General features: G+C 45.3%; 1 protein-coding gene across 1 annotated transcript in view; it reads left to right on the top strand.

Moving 5' to 3' along the window:
• Positions 1–1,940: 1,940 nt before the first annotated feature.
• Positions 1,941–15,973, top strand: part of CTSW (cathepsin W) — a 33,253-nt gene continuing 19,220 nt past the window's right edge. Inside the window, exons 1-3 of the mRNA XM_067472409.1 lie at positions 1,941–2,066; positions 5,779–5,845; positions 10,312–10,425. Of these exons, the coding sequence (XP_067328510.1) occupies positions 1,968–2,066; positions 5,779–5,845; positions 10,312–10,425 (280 nt within the window). The 5' untranslated portion in view covers positions 1,941–1,967. The remainder of the gene's footprint in view (positions 2,067–5,778; positions 5,846–10,311; positions 10,426–15,973) is intronic.

Genomic DNA, 15,973 nt, shown 5'->3' with positions numbered 1-15,973 from the left:
ATACTTTCCCCCAAACTCCACCAGTGTTCACATTTGGGCATATTGAGTATTCGTGTAGAGTTTGGTCCAGATCCATCATTGTTCAAGTCCACAGTGCTCTCTGGATGTAGGTGAACTACAACTCCAAAACCAAAGGACAATGCCCACCAAACCCCTTCCAGTATTTTCTAACTGGTCAAGGGGGTTCTGTGTGGGAAGTTTGGCCCGATTCTGTTGTTCGTGGGGTTCATAATGCTCTTTGACTGTACGTGAACTATAAATCCCAGCAACTACAATTCCCAAATGTCAAGATTCTATTTTCCCCCAAACTCCACTAGTGTTCACATTTGGGCATATTGAGTATTTGTGTAGAGTTTGGTCCAGATCCATCATTGTGAGCCCACAGTGCTTTCTGGATGTAGGTGAACTACAACTCCAAAACCAAAGGACACTGCCCCACCAAACCCTTCCAGTATTTTCTGTTGGTCATGGGAGAACTGTGTGCCAAGTTTGGTCCAATTCTATTGTCGGTGAGGTTCAGAATGCTCTTTGCTTGTAGGTGAACTATAAATCCCACCAACTACAAACTCCCAAATGCGCAGATTCTATTTTCCACAAACTCCACCAGTGTTCACATTTGGGAGTATTGAGTATTGGTGTATTTATTCATTTATTTATTTATTTACCAGCTTTTAAATTCCGCCCTTCTCACTCGGGGTGGATTACAGAGTACCATATATGGCAAACATCCAATGCCTATTTTTGACATACAAACATTTACAGACATAGACAGAGGCTATTTAATTTTTTCTGGCCACTAGGGGAGCTGTCGCTTTTATCGTCCATCTGTGACGCTGATGAAGCACTTCCTCATTCCCCACATGCTTCCCCGCTGGAATGCTTTGCTGGAGACTTCTTTATGGCCTCATAAAATCAGTGTAGAGTTTGGTAAAGATCCATCATTGTTTGAGTCCACAGTGCTCTCTGGATGTAGGTGAACTACAACTCCAAAACCAAAGGACACTGCCCACCACAAACCCTTCCAGTATTTTCTGTTGGTCATGGGAGAACTGTGTGCCAAGTTTGGTTCAATTCCATTGTTGGTGGGGTTCAGAATACTCTGTGATTGTAGTTGAACTACAAATCCCAGCAACTACAACTTTCTAATGTCAATATTCTATTTTCCCCAAACTCCACCAGTGTTCACATTTGGTCATATTGAGTATTTGTGTAGAGGTTTGGTCCAGATCCATCATTGTTTTGAGTCCACACTGATCTCTGAATGTAGATGTACTTTGATTGTAGGTGAACTATAAATCCCAGCATCTACCACTCCCAAATGTCAAGGTCTATTTTCCCCCAAATTCCATCTGTGTTCATATTTGGGCGTATGAAATATTCATGCCAAGTTTGGTCCAGATCCATCATTGTTTGAATCCACAGTGCTCTCTGGATGTAGGTAAACTACAACTCCCAAACTCAAGGTCAATGCCCACCAAACCCTTCTAGTGTGTTCTGTTGGTCTTACGTGCTACAGTTTAGTTCAATTCCATCATTGGTGGAGTTCAGAATGTTTTGGATTGTAGGTGAACTATAAATCCCAGCAACTACAACTCCCAATTTTCTTGAGTGAAGACATACATTGGGTTGTTAGGTGTCTTGTGTCCAAATTTGATGTCAATTCATCCAGTGGTTTTTGAGTTCTGTCAATCCCACAAACAAACATATCATTTTTATTTATATAGATATGTATATACAATATATTATATTATATTACGTTATTTGAATCCGCACATGCTCAGAGGTAGAACCACAGCTCTTTGCACTCTCAATGTGTGGTTCAGCCTCCCCAAAGGCACCCTCCCCACTTTCCCTGCCTCAGTGGTTTCCCCTTCACCCGGATACCAAGCCCGCCTCAACTACTTCTCTCTCGCTCCTCGCCAATCTGACGACTTTCACTCCTAACCACGGCTGAGCAGGTTGCATCTATGATGTGGGCGGCTGCGTTGTCCCTTTGCTCAATGCTTTCGGGGGCATGGATCTCGGCCACTCAGGCTCAGGCCGCCCTGGCGCCAGACTTAAGCATGGTAAGGAAATGGGCAAGGGTGGCAAAGATTGGGAGAAGGGATTTATTATTATTATTAATTATTATTATTATTATTAATTATTTTTACTATTATTATTATTAATTATTTATTATTATTTTGTCTTGGCTCACTTTCAAAAAGCCTCCTTCCGCCTTCTTCATACTCAACAACAAGTTAAACATGAGCCAACAATGTGATGTGGCGGCAAAAAACAAAAACGCCAACGAGATTTTGGCCTCTATAGTGTCTAGATTCCAGGGAAGTCATGCTCCCCATGCTCTATTCTGCCTTGGTTAGACCACACCTGGAATATTGTGTCCAATTCTGGGCACCACAATTGAAGCGAGATCTTGACAAGCTGGAATTTGTCCAGAGGAGGGCCACTCAAATGATCAAGGGTCTGGAGAACAAGCCCTATGAGGAGCGGCTTAAAGAGCTGAGCATGTTTAGCTAGAAGAAGAGAAGGCTGCGAGGAGACATGATAGCCATGTATAAATATGTGAAAGTCATTCTACCCAGGGTCTGGAGAACAAGCCCTATGAGCAGGGGTGGCTCGTCCATTATGCGAAGTAAGCAGTCGCAGAACACTTTTTTTGCCAGGGGCGCAGAGGCGCCTCTGTAAATGCGCCTTAACCACCACTTGAGGTGCGTCCCCTCAGCTCACAACAGCCCTAGCAGTCTGGGGGGAGCCTCGGCTTTCTTGCCTCGCTGCCAGGCGATCCTCTTCCCAAAGGGGCCTCTCCTAGCCCCTCTCGTTCCTGCTCCACCCCGGCCACCGGGTGTGCGAGCAGAGCTGGCGCTCAATCGTTCTCCGCGTTCGATCCCTTCCCCATGACCGGCTCCCTTTCCCGATCCCCCAGTGCTCCACCCGCCTCCCTCTCCTCTCCCCAATCCGCGGGGGGGGGGGGGGGGGCAAGGGGCAGAGCCGCTGCGCCTGGCCCACTTTGGGTCCGGAGGCGTGTCTGAAGACCCCAGCGTGCGCACCAAAAGTCGCCTCTTCTCTTGACTTTCTCTTCAGCCACTGGGACCAAGAGAGAGAGAGAGAGAGAGAGAGCCCCTCCGGCTGGAGGTATCTCCCACCTCCGCTCCCAGTCCTTTGTTTTTGCGCCTACCTTCAGGAAAGGTGGGCATCTCCACCTCTCTCTCTCTCTCTCTCTCTCTCTTGGTCCCAATGGCTGAAGAGAAAGTCAGGAGAAGAGGTGACTTTTGGTGCACACGCCGGGGTCTTCAGGCACGCCTCCAGACCCAAAGCGGGCCAGGCAAGGGAGCAAGTGCGGCAAATGTAGTTGCTGGGATGTATAGTTCACCTACAATCAAAGAACATTCTGAACTCCACCAATGATGGAATTGAACCAAATATGGCACACAGAACTCCCACGACGAACAGAAAATATATTTCAATGGTTGGTTGGGGGATGCCAAAATACTGTTTGCTTACCGTTGAAAATTACCTAGGGCCGCCTCTGTCTATGAGGAGCGGCCTAAAGAGCTGGGCATGTTTAGCCAGAAGAAGAGAAGGCTGAGAGGAGATATGATAGCCATGTATAAATACGTGAGAGGAAGTCATAGGGAAGAGGGAGCAAGCTTGTTTTCTGCTGCCCTGAAGACTAGGACATGGAGAAATGGCTTCAAACTACAAGGAAGGAGATTCCACTTGAACATTAGGAAGAACTTCCTGATTGTAAGACCTGTTCAGCAGTGGGACTCTCTGCCCCGCAGTGTGGTGGAGGTTCCTTCTTTGGAGGCTTTTAAACAGAGGCTGGTTGGCAATCTGTCGGGGGTGTTTTGAATGCTATTTTCCTGCTTCTTGGCAGAATGGGGTTGGACAGAGGTAATTTTCAATGGTAAGCAAACAGTATTTTGGCGTGCACCCCCCCCCCCCCCCCAACCAATCATTGATATATATTTTCTGTTCGTCGTGGAAGTTCTGTATGCCATATTTGGTTCAGTTCCATCATTGGTGGAGTTCAGAATGCGCTTTGATTGTAGGTGAACTATACATCCCAGTAACTACAACTCGCATATGTCAAGGTCTATTTTCCCTCAAGAGGGCCTCAAGAGCGCCCCTGGGCAAAATCAACTATACTGCGAGTGCTTACTTTGCGTAATGGTTGAGCCACCCCTGGGACTGGATGGCCCATGAGGTCTCTTCCAACTCTAGGATTCTATGCTGGGATCGTCAGGCAGAAATGCAACAGGTGGACCCGTCACCTTGCTGTTGCAAAGTTGCCATCAAGCATTCATGTTATAATACCACAAAGGACGACCACCTCACCCGCCTCATAGGAAACCTGCTACAAAACAGGAACTTTTTTGTTGAGTTCCAGGGCCAGAGAAGCAGAGGGCGGAAACAGAAGAACGGCCTGCCTCAGGGGAGCGTGCTTGCTCCATCCATGTTCAACATCTACACAAATGACCAGCCACTGCCAGAAGGGACAGAGAGTTTCATCTATGCTGACGATCGTGCCATCACCGCTCAAGCAGGGAGCTTTGAGATGGGAGAACAGAAGCTCTCTGAAGCTTTAGGTGCTCTTACTGCCTATTACAGGGAAAACCAGCTGATCCCTAACCCATCTAAAACACAGACATGCGCCTTTCACCTTAAGAACAGACAAGCATCCCGAGCTCTGAGGATGAACTGGGAAGGAATCCCACTGGAGCATTGCAGCGCACCCAAATACCTGGGAGTCACTCTGGACCATGCTCTGACCTACAAGAAGCACTGCCTGAACATCAAGCAAAAAGTGGGCGCTAGAAACAATATCATATGAAAGCTGACTTGCACAACCTGGGGATCACAACCAGACACAGTGAAGACATCTGCCCTTGCGCTATGCTACTCTGCTGCTGAGTATGCATGCCCAGTGTGGAACACATCTCACCACACTAAAACAGTGGATGTGGATCTTAATGAGACATGCCGCATTATCACGGGTTGTCTTCGCCCTACACCACTGCTTAGCCGGTATTGCACCACCTGACATCCGCCGGGAAGTAGCAGCCAATAGTGAAAGGACCAAGGCAGTGACATCTCCAGCTCATCCCGTTTGGGTATCAGCCAGCACGTCAACGACTCAAATCAAGAAATAATTTTCTTAGATCTACAGAGACACTCACTGGAACACCTCAACAAGCAAGAGTCCAAAAGTGGCAGGCTCAAATCCAGCACCTCAATCCGTGAGTGATACCAGATGAGAGACTCCCCCCGGGCATACAGAAGACTGGGCGACTTGGAAGGCGCTGAACAGACTGCGCTCTGGCACCACGAGATGCAGAGCCAACCTTAAGAAATGGGGCCACAAAGTGGAATCCACGACATGTGAGTGTGGAGAAGAGCAAACCACAGACCACCTGTTGCAATGCAACCTACATGCACAATGGAGGACCTTCTTGCGGCAACACCAGAGGCACTCCAAGTGGCCAGATACTGGTCAATGGACATTTAACCAACTACCAAGTTTGCAAACTTTGTGTGTTTTTATCTGTTTGTTTGTTTTGTTCGGTTAGAAATGTAATACAATGGTCTGGTTGACACGATAAATAAAAATGTTCCAGAAGCATTCTCTCCTGACGTTTTGCCCACATCTATGGCAGGCATCCTCAGAAGTTGTGAGGTTTGTTGCAAAGTAGGTAAGTGGGGTTTATCTATCTATGGAATAATATCCAGGCTGGGAGACTTACCATTCTCTTCACCTTGATGTCTTTCCTGCAGACTCAAATGGCCCAGATGTTTCAGGATTTTATGAGGCAGTTCAACAAAACCTACCAGAGTCAAGAAGGTAAGCTCCATTCGTCATCCTGTTTGGGGAATATGAAAGTTGGCCTTACTTACTCATTCTCCGAGCATGATGGCCTACCAAGCGTAGGGTCTTGGAGGTGGATACATGACTGTGGAACCCTATTCTTGACCCACATGGTGATGACACTTACTCATTGTCCAAGCATGATGACCTACCAAGCATAGGGTCTTGGAGGTGAATACATGACTCTGGAGCCCTATTCTTCCACGGTGAGGACATCAATTTCCAGGTGGAAGGAGTTCCCGGTCAGGGTTGGCTTGATACGCTTCACTCTTGGCACGTTTTCCCCTTTCGCTCTCATTTCATGCTCTTTGAAATCTGCAGCACTGCTGGTCACAGCTGACCTCCAGTTAGAGCACTCAAGGGCCAGGGCTTCCCAGGATTTTTCAGAGGCAACGCCGATGGAATAATAGAATCGTAGAGTTGGAAGAGACCTCATGGGCCATCCAGTCCAACCCCTTGCCAAGAAGCAGGAATATCACATTCAAAGCACCCCCGACAGATGGCCATACAGCCTCTGTTTAAAAGCTTCCAAAGAAGGAGCCTCTACCACACTCTGGGGCAGAGAGTTCCACTGCTGAACAGCTCTCACAGTTACAAAACTTAAGATCATCTCGACCCTACAGACATCGCAAATGCAATTGGTGGGGACGAGGGACAGGGCCTTCTCATCAGTGGCTCCCTGCCTGTGGAACACTCTCCCCAGAGACATCAGAATGGTCACTTCCCTCCAGTCTTTTAGAAGAAAAATTAAGACCTGTCTTCGGGACCAAGTGTTCAATTAGTAAAATAAGATTTTAACAGACTGGATTTTAGACTCTGATTTTAATAGCCGTGTGTTAATCAATTGTTTTAATTATTGTTTTAATATTTTTAATATTTTAATGTATTGTTGATTGCTTTATTATGACGACACCATATGGTGTTTGTGAGGCCGTCCACAATCCCCCCTCGGGGTTGAGAAGGGCGGGGTATAAATATAGGAAATAAAAAAATAAATAAGCCAAAGAGCCAGCTTTGTCCATAGGCACCTCCAAGGTCATGTGGCCAGCATGACTGCAGGGAGCGCCATTACCTTCCCGCCAGAGTGGTCCTTATTGATATACTCACATTTGGATGTTTTCGAACTGCTAGGTTGGCAGAAGCTGGGGCTAACAGCAGGAGCTCACCTCGCTCTCCGGATTCCAACCTTACTTAAACAAAACATAGCAACATGCAAATGCATACCTTTGCCATCCTGATGACCACAGAGTCACACTAATCTCTGCAAAAGTCCGTAAAGTTACATACATGGATGGTGATATAGGATTCCACCTGCTCTCACCACCATCCCAGGGATTTTGGACATTGTAGTCTGTGCTGGTACGGCTGTACCAGGAGCTCCAACTTACTTCTTTCTATTGAGTGTTTGCATACATTCCAAAGTCCCATGCATTTTGCAATAAGGTGGCTTCCCTTGGTTTGCACTTATAGGGCCAATGACCCATCAATCATTGTTAAGTTTTGGTTCCGCCCCTTTCCCCAGGGCTCTGGGAGGAGAGGGAGCCATTTTAGGTCAGTCTTGCACTGGAAAGCTTAGCTAGATGAGGTGGATTAGCTCCACTGGTAGAGAAATTTCATTTCTCACAGCATCCGGGGGGAAACAGTTCCAAAGGACTCCAGCTGGAGAATCTACAAAGCCTTGACTGGTAGGTCTACACGGGACCCAAGAAGCAGTTTGGAGCCGGGAGTAGAGCCCACACCAGCAAAGTTTAGAAAGTGGATTGCCCAAGGATGGAGTTAAAAAGGGTTTTCCTCTTAAAGACAAGAAACAGTTCATGAAGATAGTTGCCTGTCCCTTGTGGACAAGATTAAGAAAGCCACCAGTTGATTCAAAGCCTTGAAGCATTGACTTGTTGAAGATCTTGAAGTCGAGCATGCCCCCCTCCCCCCCAATAAGGGATGGTAACTTATAGTTCTGCAAAGGGCAAGGGTACCAGACTGCACAAAGGGGTTAAGTCTTGGTCAATTTTCCAAAGACACTAACAACAACAAGGACCCCATGAGGCTTTCAGGGAAGGCCCCAGTCCTTGGAGGGAGTTATAGTTTCCCATGGACTAAGGACCAGCTTGATCTTGGCGCTGCAAGAATCCCTTCCTTCGCTCAATGGAAACCACCCAGCTCCTTTTATGACTATTGGACTTCCTACACATCATTTTTGGCTCTAATGAACTTATTTTCACGTCCGAACTTCCCCAGTATGAACTATGGACACATGTTTTATTAAAATTATTATTTTGATCAATTTCTCTGGGGGGTGGGGGGTGGGAGGGGATGCTTGATATGAATTTCTTTGGATTCCTATATTTCCCCGTGTATTTTTCCTTATTTTTGCCCTGGCACCCAACCCATCGCCCCTTCCCCTCCCTCTTGGGGAAACTCATCCAGGAAGCTGCCCGCAATCACAATAAGAACCCTTATCATGATCTTCGTGCATGGAAACATAATCTGAGGGTCTTCTGTTCAGTTTCGGAGTTGGGCCACTGAACAAAGGATCTTCCTGCCCCCCAGTGTGATCCCATTGCTCACACCACACTGGGGGGCAGGAAGATCCGCATAAGGTTTCCCCCCCGAAACTGTTTTTCTTTCAAAACTTGACACAACAAACATTCACCCCAGCCTTTCATTGTGTCATATCTGATGGCGACAAGAAGACTCGGATAAAGCAATCAACGAGACCCATCAAAAGACAATAGACTGGCAACCTTTGCAGTCCGGATTTCTCGGACTCAGGGTCCCCTGGGCATAAAACCCATTAATCCATTCACCAGCCCATTGTTTCATCCTCATCCCGCCTCCCTTCTCCTGATTCGCTAAGGCGCTGAAGCAGTAGGAGCTCTCTCATTGGTTCCTGCGCAGTGGAGAAGCTCTGTGATTGGCCCTGATGCAGGGCGGGCTACCAAGCCTCCTCCCAGCTGTTATCGTGTCAACCAATCACCTGCGAGCCGGGCGGAGGGCGGGAATTTTGAAACTTCTAAACCTGTAAACCCTATTGTGACAATGTGTAAATTTTATTCCTTTGGTTATGTGTAATTTAAACAGTAGTTTATGGATGGTAAGTATAGGGGATTATGTTTTGTTGGAGATGGTGGCTTGGCGTTAGCTGAGTTGCCATAGCAACGGGGGTGGAGCCAACTGTCTCTTCACGGTGCAGCTTTTTGAAAGTGGCAGTCAGTAAGCCAGTGAGCTACTGGGAAGACTGAGTCTCTGGGTGGAGATTCAGGGAATGAGTCTGTAGCCGGTGTGCTATAGGGAAGACTGAATCTCTGGGTGGAGATTCAGGGAATTAATTGGTGACCAAAGGGGTTACAGAAAAGGACCCGGTAGTGATAAAACTACAGGGGGTTATTGATTCTGAGTTAAGAATCAAGGTTTGGCTGGGAGCCAATTCTGTTAAATAAGCCTTTTAGCTTATTTGTTTTATTAGGACAGTTGTCCAGAAGAGTTACATCTGCTTATAGAAACCTCTTGAAGTCTGTGCTTGAGATTACTCATGAAACCTTACTAATGTAACCAATCAAGATTTGTGCCTCTTGTGAAGAAACAGTTAAACATGTTATACTCCTGTTAAAATAAACTTGTTACTGTTTTCCTCAAGCCTTGCCTGATACAGTTTCTCTTAAGACAAACAGCCTGCATAAGAAGTAAAGTCAAGCCAGGGACAGTAAACACTACGCTATCAAATGAATAAAGCCTTCTGTAATTAATAGTCCCTTTATAAAATAGCTCCTAAGCTGATATTGATCGTTGCCCGGCTTCCCTCCTTCACATTTGGTGGCAGTCAGTTTTAACCACACCTTCACACCTATAAAAATGTCTCTGATCTCTACTGGCATGCTTTGTAGGCGAATGATTGCTACATTGCATTCTTTTTAGCTGAATCACGAATAAAAACACCTCGGTGCCACTTCTTCAACTTTGGTGAGATTTATTTTGAATTTTGAATTTAATAAAATTGCTGAAATCAGGCTTCTCTAGCTCGCCAAAGTAGCGATCCCTCTTTGGTGGGGTCTCAGGGTCCCTCCTCCTGGGGACGACCCTCCAAGAGCTCCTATCGACTTCAATCTGAGAAGTATTTGATTGTTTGTTGAAGACTTAAGGAATAATAAAGGACTTTGTGAAACCTTTCAAGCTTCTAAAGACTCTGTATAGGAAAATCCTTAGGGCCTCTCACTCGAGGCACCCCGGCTTCCCGCTGGGCACAAAGAGCACGTCCTGTTCAAAAGCCAACTGGTATTCCCAGCGTGTGACAGCACATAGTCCAAACAGTAACATTTCCAATCTGGGGATGTTTGTATCTAGAAGCCCTTCCCTACATAAAATCCATCATGATGACATATATATATATATATATATTACAATACTTTTTCGGAATTTGACTATATTTTCGATTTCTCTCAACCTAGAGACAAAGCACCGCTTCAAGGTTTTCATCCATAACCTAGAAGTCAGCCATGCCTTGCAGGCTTCGGAGCTCGGCACCGCGCAATACGGCGTCACCCGCTTTAGTGACCTGACAGGTAAAAACGGGGCTGGAAAAAATGGGGTTAGATTTCACTAGTTGTTATAGGAGTGCTTTAGGAAGTGGCTGTGAAGTGCAAATGCTTATTACAATAATCCCCATCTAAATGTAATGTTCGTTTGTAGGATTAACAGAACTCAAAAACCACTGGACGAATTGACACCAAATTTGGACACAAGACACCTAACAACCCAATGTATGTCCTTCACTCAAAAAAAATGATTTTGTCATTTGGGAGTTGTAGTTGCTGGGATTTATAGTTCACTTACAATCAAATAGCATTCTGAACTCCATCAACGATGGAATTGAACCAAATTCGGCACACAGAACTCCCATGACCAACAGACAACACTAGAAGAGTTCGATGGGCATTGACTTTGAGTTTGGGAATCACTGGATTGTTGTGGGATTTCCAGGGTGTCTGGCCATGTTCTAGAAGCATTCACTCCTGATATTTCACCTACATCTATCACAGGCATCCTCAGAGGTTGTGAGGTCTGTTGGAAACAAGGCAAGTAGTGTGTATTTGAGAACACAGAAATGCTGGACCACACCAACAACCACCATGTCAGACTACACAGAGAAGCCATTGAAATCCACAAGCATGTGGACAATTTCAACAAAAAGGAAGAGACCATGAAAATGAACAAAATCTGGCTACCAGTATTAAAAAACTCTAAAATCACAACAGAAAAACAGCAGAGAGGAAACAACCAGGCACATCTTAACACCTCTCAACAAAAGATTTTCCCAGGCTCAGCCAGGCCTTCAAATGCTAATGAAGGTGGTCAGTTGAAACATTCACACCTAGCTCCAGCAGAGAAGAGCTCTTTGCCCCAGCCCAGCCATTCCACAGATATATAAACCCATTGTCCTAATTCTAACAGACCTCACTACCTCTGAGGACGCTTGCCATAGATGCAGGCGAAACGTCAGGAGAAATGCCTCTAGAACATGGCCATATAGCCCAAAAAAACCCACAAGAACCTAGTGATTCCAGCCATGAAAGCCTTCGACAATACATTGTTTATATATCTGTGGAATGATGTCCAGATAGGAGAAAGAACTCTTGTCTGTTGGAACCAAGTATGAATGTTGCAATTGACAAGCTTGGTTAGTACTGTATGGCCTTGCAACTTCAAAGCCTGGCTGCTTCCTGCCTGGGGGAATCCCTTGTTGGGAGGTGTTAGCTAGCCCTAATTGTTTCCTGTCTGGAATTCCCGTTTTCTGAGTGGTGTTCCTAATTTACTTATTGATTGATTTACCAAAGTTGTCTGTTGACTTCCATGTTTATCGAGTGTAGGTTTTAAGACTTGGGTAAGCAACCTCAAAATCACTGAGTGGGAAAAGACCACAGGGGCAATCCCCTGCCATACAGGAAAATACAATTAAAACACTCACAACCAGGGGCAGCTGAAGCAATAGGCAAAATACGCATTTGCGTATAGCGCAAATCCCTGAGGGGTGCTCTTGAGGCGCCCCCACACATGCACAGCAGGCAAGGCAGGCAAGAGAGACTAGCAACCTTGGCCATTGAAAATGACTTATTGGATGAAATGGAAACCTGATTTACTAGTACACGCGTTTTCAAAACTGAAAGCCAGAAAATTCTCTTTTTAATTTTAGTTGTAGTTCACCAATAGCCAGAGAGCACTGTGGACTCAAACAGTGATGGATCTGGACCAAACTTGGCACAAGCACTCAATACACCCAAATATGAACACAGATGGAGTTTGGGGGAAATAGATCTTGACATTTGGGAGTTGTAGTCACTGGTATTCACAGTTCACCTACAATCAAAGAGCATTCTGAACCCCACGAACGACAGAATCGAGGCACAGAACCCCCATGACTAACGCAAAATACTTAAGGCCATCCAATCCAACTCCCTTCATCAGGGCAAGAAAACGTAATGTCCTTCTGACAAAGAGCCGTCCAGCCATAGATAGATAGATAGATAGATAGATAGATAGATAGATAGGGAGTTGTAGTTGCTGGGATTTATAGTTCACCTACAATCAAATAGCATGATAGAAGTGAACCAACCGGGGCATACAGGACTTCCATGACCAACAGAAAACACTAGAAGGGTTTGGTGAGCATTGATTTTGAGTTTGGGAGTTATAGTTCACCTACATCCAGAGACTACCATGGACTCAAACAATGATGGATCCGGACCAAACTTGGCACAAATATTCCATATGCCCAAATATGAACATAGATGGAGTTTGGGAGAAATGGGTCCTCGACATTTGGGAGTTGTAGTTACAGGGATTTATAGTTCACCTATAATCCAAGAGTGTTCTGAACCCACCAACGACAGAATGGGGCCAAACTTCCCACACAGAACCCCCATGACCAACAGAAAATACTCAAGGCCACCCAGTCCAACTTCCTTCACCAGGGCAAGAAAACATAATCAAAGCCCTCCTGATAAAGAGCCATCCAGCCATAGATAGATCATAGAATCATAGAATCAAAGTGTTGGAAGAGACCTCATGGGCCATCAGGTCCAACCCCATTCTGCCGAGAAGCAGGAATATTGCATTCAAATCACCCCTGACAGATGGCCATCCAGCCCCTGTTTAAAAGCTTCCAAAGAAGGAGCCTCCACCACACTCCGGGGCAGAGAGTTCCACTGCTGAACGGCTCTCACAGCCAGGAAGTTCTTCCTCATGTTCAGATGGAATCTCCTCTCGTAGTTTGAAGCCATTGCTCCGTGTCCTAGTCTCCAAGGATGCAGAAAACAAGCTTGCTCCCTCCTCCCTGTGGCTTCCTCTCACATATTTATACATGGCTATCATGTCTCCTCTCAGCCTTCTCTTCTTCAGGCTAAATATGCCCAGCTCCTTAAGCCGCTCCTCATAGGGCTTGTTCTCCAGACCCTTGATCATTTTAGTCGCCCTCTTCTGGACACATTCCAGTTTGTCAATATCTCTCTTGAATTGTGGTGCCCAGAATTGGACACAATATTCCAGGTGTGGTCTACCCAAAGCGGAATAGAGCATGGGGAGCATGACTTCCCTAGATCTAGACACTATGCTCCTCTTGATGCAGGCCAAAATCCCATTGGCTTTTTTTGCCGCCACATCACATTGTTGGCTCATGTTTAACTTGTTGTCCACGAGGACTCCAAGATCTTTTTCACACGTACGGCTCTCGAGCCAGGCCTTGTCCCCCATTCTGTATCTTTGCATTTCATTTTTCCTGCCAAAGTGGAGTATCTTGCATTTGTCACTGTTGAACTTCATTTTGTTAGTTTTGGCCATTCATCTCTCTAATCTGTCAAAATTGTTTTGAATCCTGCTCCTGTCCTCTGGAGTATTGGCTCTCCCTCCCAATTTGGTGTCGTCTGCAAACTTGATGATCCTGCCTTCTAGCCCTTCATCTAAGTCATTAATAAAGATGTTGAACAGGACCGGGCCCAGGTAGATAGATAGATAGATAGATAGATAGATAGATAGATAGATAGATAGATTTATACTTCACCTACAATCAAATAGCATGATAGAATTGAACCAACCAGGGCATACAGGACTTCCATGACCAACAGAAAACACTAGAAGGGTTTGGTGAGCATTGACTTTGAGTTTGGGAGTTGTAGTTCACCTACATCCAGAGACTACCATGGACTCAAACAATAATGGATCTGGACCAAACTTGGCACGAATATTCCATATGCCCAAATATGAACATAGATGGAGTTTGGGAGAAATAGACCTTGACATTTGGGAGTTGTAATTACTGGGATTTATAGTTCACCTATAATCAAAGAGTGTTCTGAACCCACCAATGACAGAATGGGGCCAAACTTCCCATACAGAACCCCCATGACCAACAGAAAATACTCAAGGCCACCCAGTCCAACTCCCTTCACCAGGGCAAGAAAACATAATCAAAGCCCTCCTGACAAAGAGCCATCCAGCCATAGATATAGATAGATATTATTCACAAACACATGTATATATGTATATGTATACCCCTTCCCATCCTCCCTTTCTTTCCTTCCTTTTTCTCCTCAACAGTTTCATCCTCCTTTATTAAATCTACAGTGTAGATGCATCCAAAGTCACCCCTTCCACACTGCCATGTAAAATCCAGATTATCTACTTTGGACTGGATTATATGGCAGTGTAGACAAACGCACACATATATATGGATGGATGTTGGATCACTGGTTGGTTATATATAACATAAAATTACAATACTTTATATATTACTATTATATACATTGCTATATAATGCATATATATTATGTTATATATATTATGGTTATATATATTACTATATAATATAATGTTACTACTATATATTACTATATTAAATAGACTCAGAATAGAGTTAGAAGGGACTCTACCATGGTGTTGGGGGAGAATAGACAGGAAGGAAGGAGAGAAGAAAGGAAGGAGGGAAAAAGGGAAGGAATGAAGGAGGGAAAGGGGGAAGGAAAGAAAGAGAGAAGGAAGGAGGGAAAGAAGGAAAGAGGGAAGGAAGGAAAGAAAGAGGTGCCGAAGGAAAGAAGAAGAGAAAGTAGAAAGAAAAAGGGGAGGAAAGGCATGAAAGAGGTAAGGAAGGAAGGAGAAAAGGAAATAAAAAGTAAACAAAGAATGGAAACAGGAAGGGAAGAAAGGAGACAAAGGAAGAAGTAGAGAAAGGGGGAGGGAAGGAAGGAAGGAAAGAGAGAAGGAGGGAGGGAAAGAAGGAAGGAGGGAAGGAAGGAAGGAAGGGAGGGAGAGAAGGAAAGAAAGGAAGAGGTGCCAAAGGAAGGAAGAAGAGAAGTAGAAAGGAAAGAAAAAGGGGAGGAAAGGCACGAAAGAGGTAAAGAAGGAAGGAGAAAAGTAAAGTAAAAGAAGGATAGAAACAGGGAGGGAAGAAAGGAGACAAAGGAAGAAGTAGAGAAAGGGGGAGGGAAGGAAGGAAAGAGAAAAGGAGGGAGGGAAAGAAGGAAGGAGGGAAGGAAGGGAGAGAAGGAAGGAAAGAAAGAAGTGCCGAAGGAAGAAGAGAAGTAGAAAGGAAAGAAAAAGGGGAGGAAAGGCACGAAAGAGGTAAGGAAGGAAGGAGAAAATTAAAGTAAAAGAAGGATAGAAACAGGGAGGGAAGAAAGGAGACAAAGGAAGAAGTAGAGAAAGGGGGAGGGAAGGAAGGAAAGAGAGAAGGAGGGAGGGAAAGAAGGAAGGAGGGAAGGAAGGAAGGAAGGAAGGAAGGAAGGAAGGGAGAGAAGGAAAGAAAGGAAGAGGTGCCGAAAGAAGGAAGAAGAGAAAGTAGAAAGGAAAGAAAAAGGGGAGGAAAAACATGAAAGAGGTAAGGATGGAAGGAGAAAAGGAAATAAAAAGTAAACAAAGAATGGAAACAGGAAGGGAAGAAAGGAGACAAAGGAAGAAGTAGAGAAAGGGGGAGGGAAGGAAGGAAGGAAAGAGAGAAGGAGGGAGGGAAAGAAGGAAGGAGGGAAGGAAGGAAGGAAGGGAGGGAGAGAAGGAAAGAAAGGAAGAGGTGCCAAAGGAAGGAAGAAGAGAAGTAGAAAGGAAAGAAAAAGGGGAGGAAAGGCA

Source organism: Anolis sagrei, chromosome 12 (genome assembly GCF_037176765.1).
Source record: "Anolis sagrei isolate rAnoSag1 chromosome 12, rAnoSag1.mat, whole genome shotgun sequence".
NCBI classification, from domain to species: Eukaryota; Metazoa; Chordata; class Lepidosauria; order Squamata; family Dactyloidae; genus Anolis; species Anolis sagrei.
This window is presented reverse-complemented; position numbering and strand designations above follow the sequence as displayed.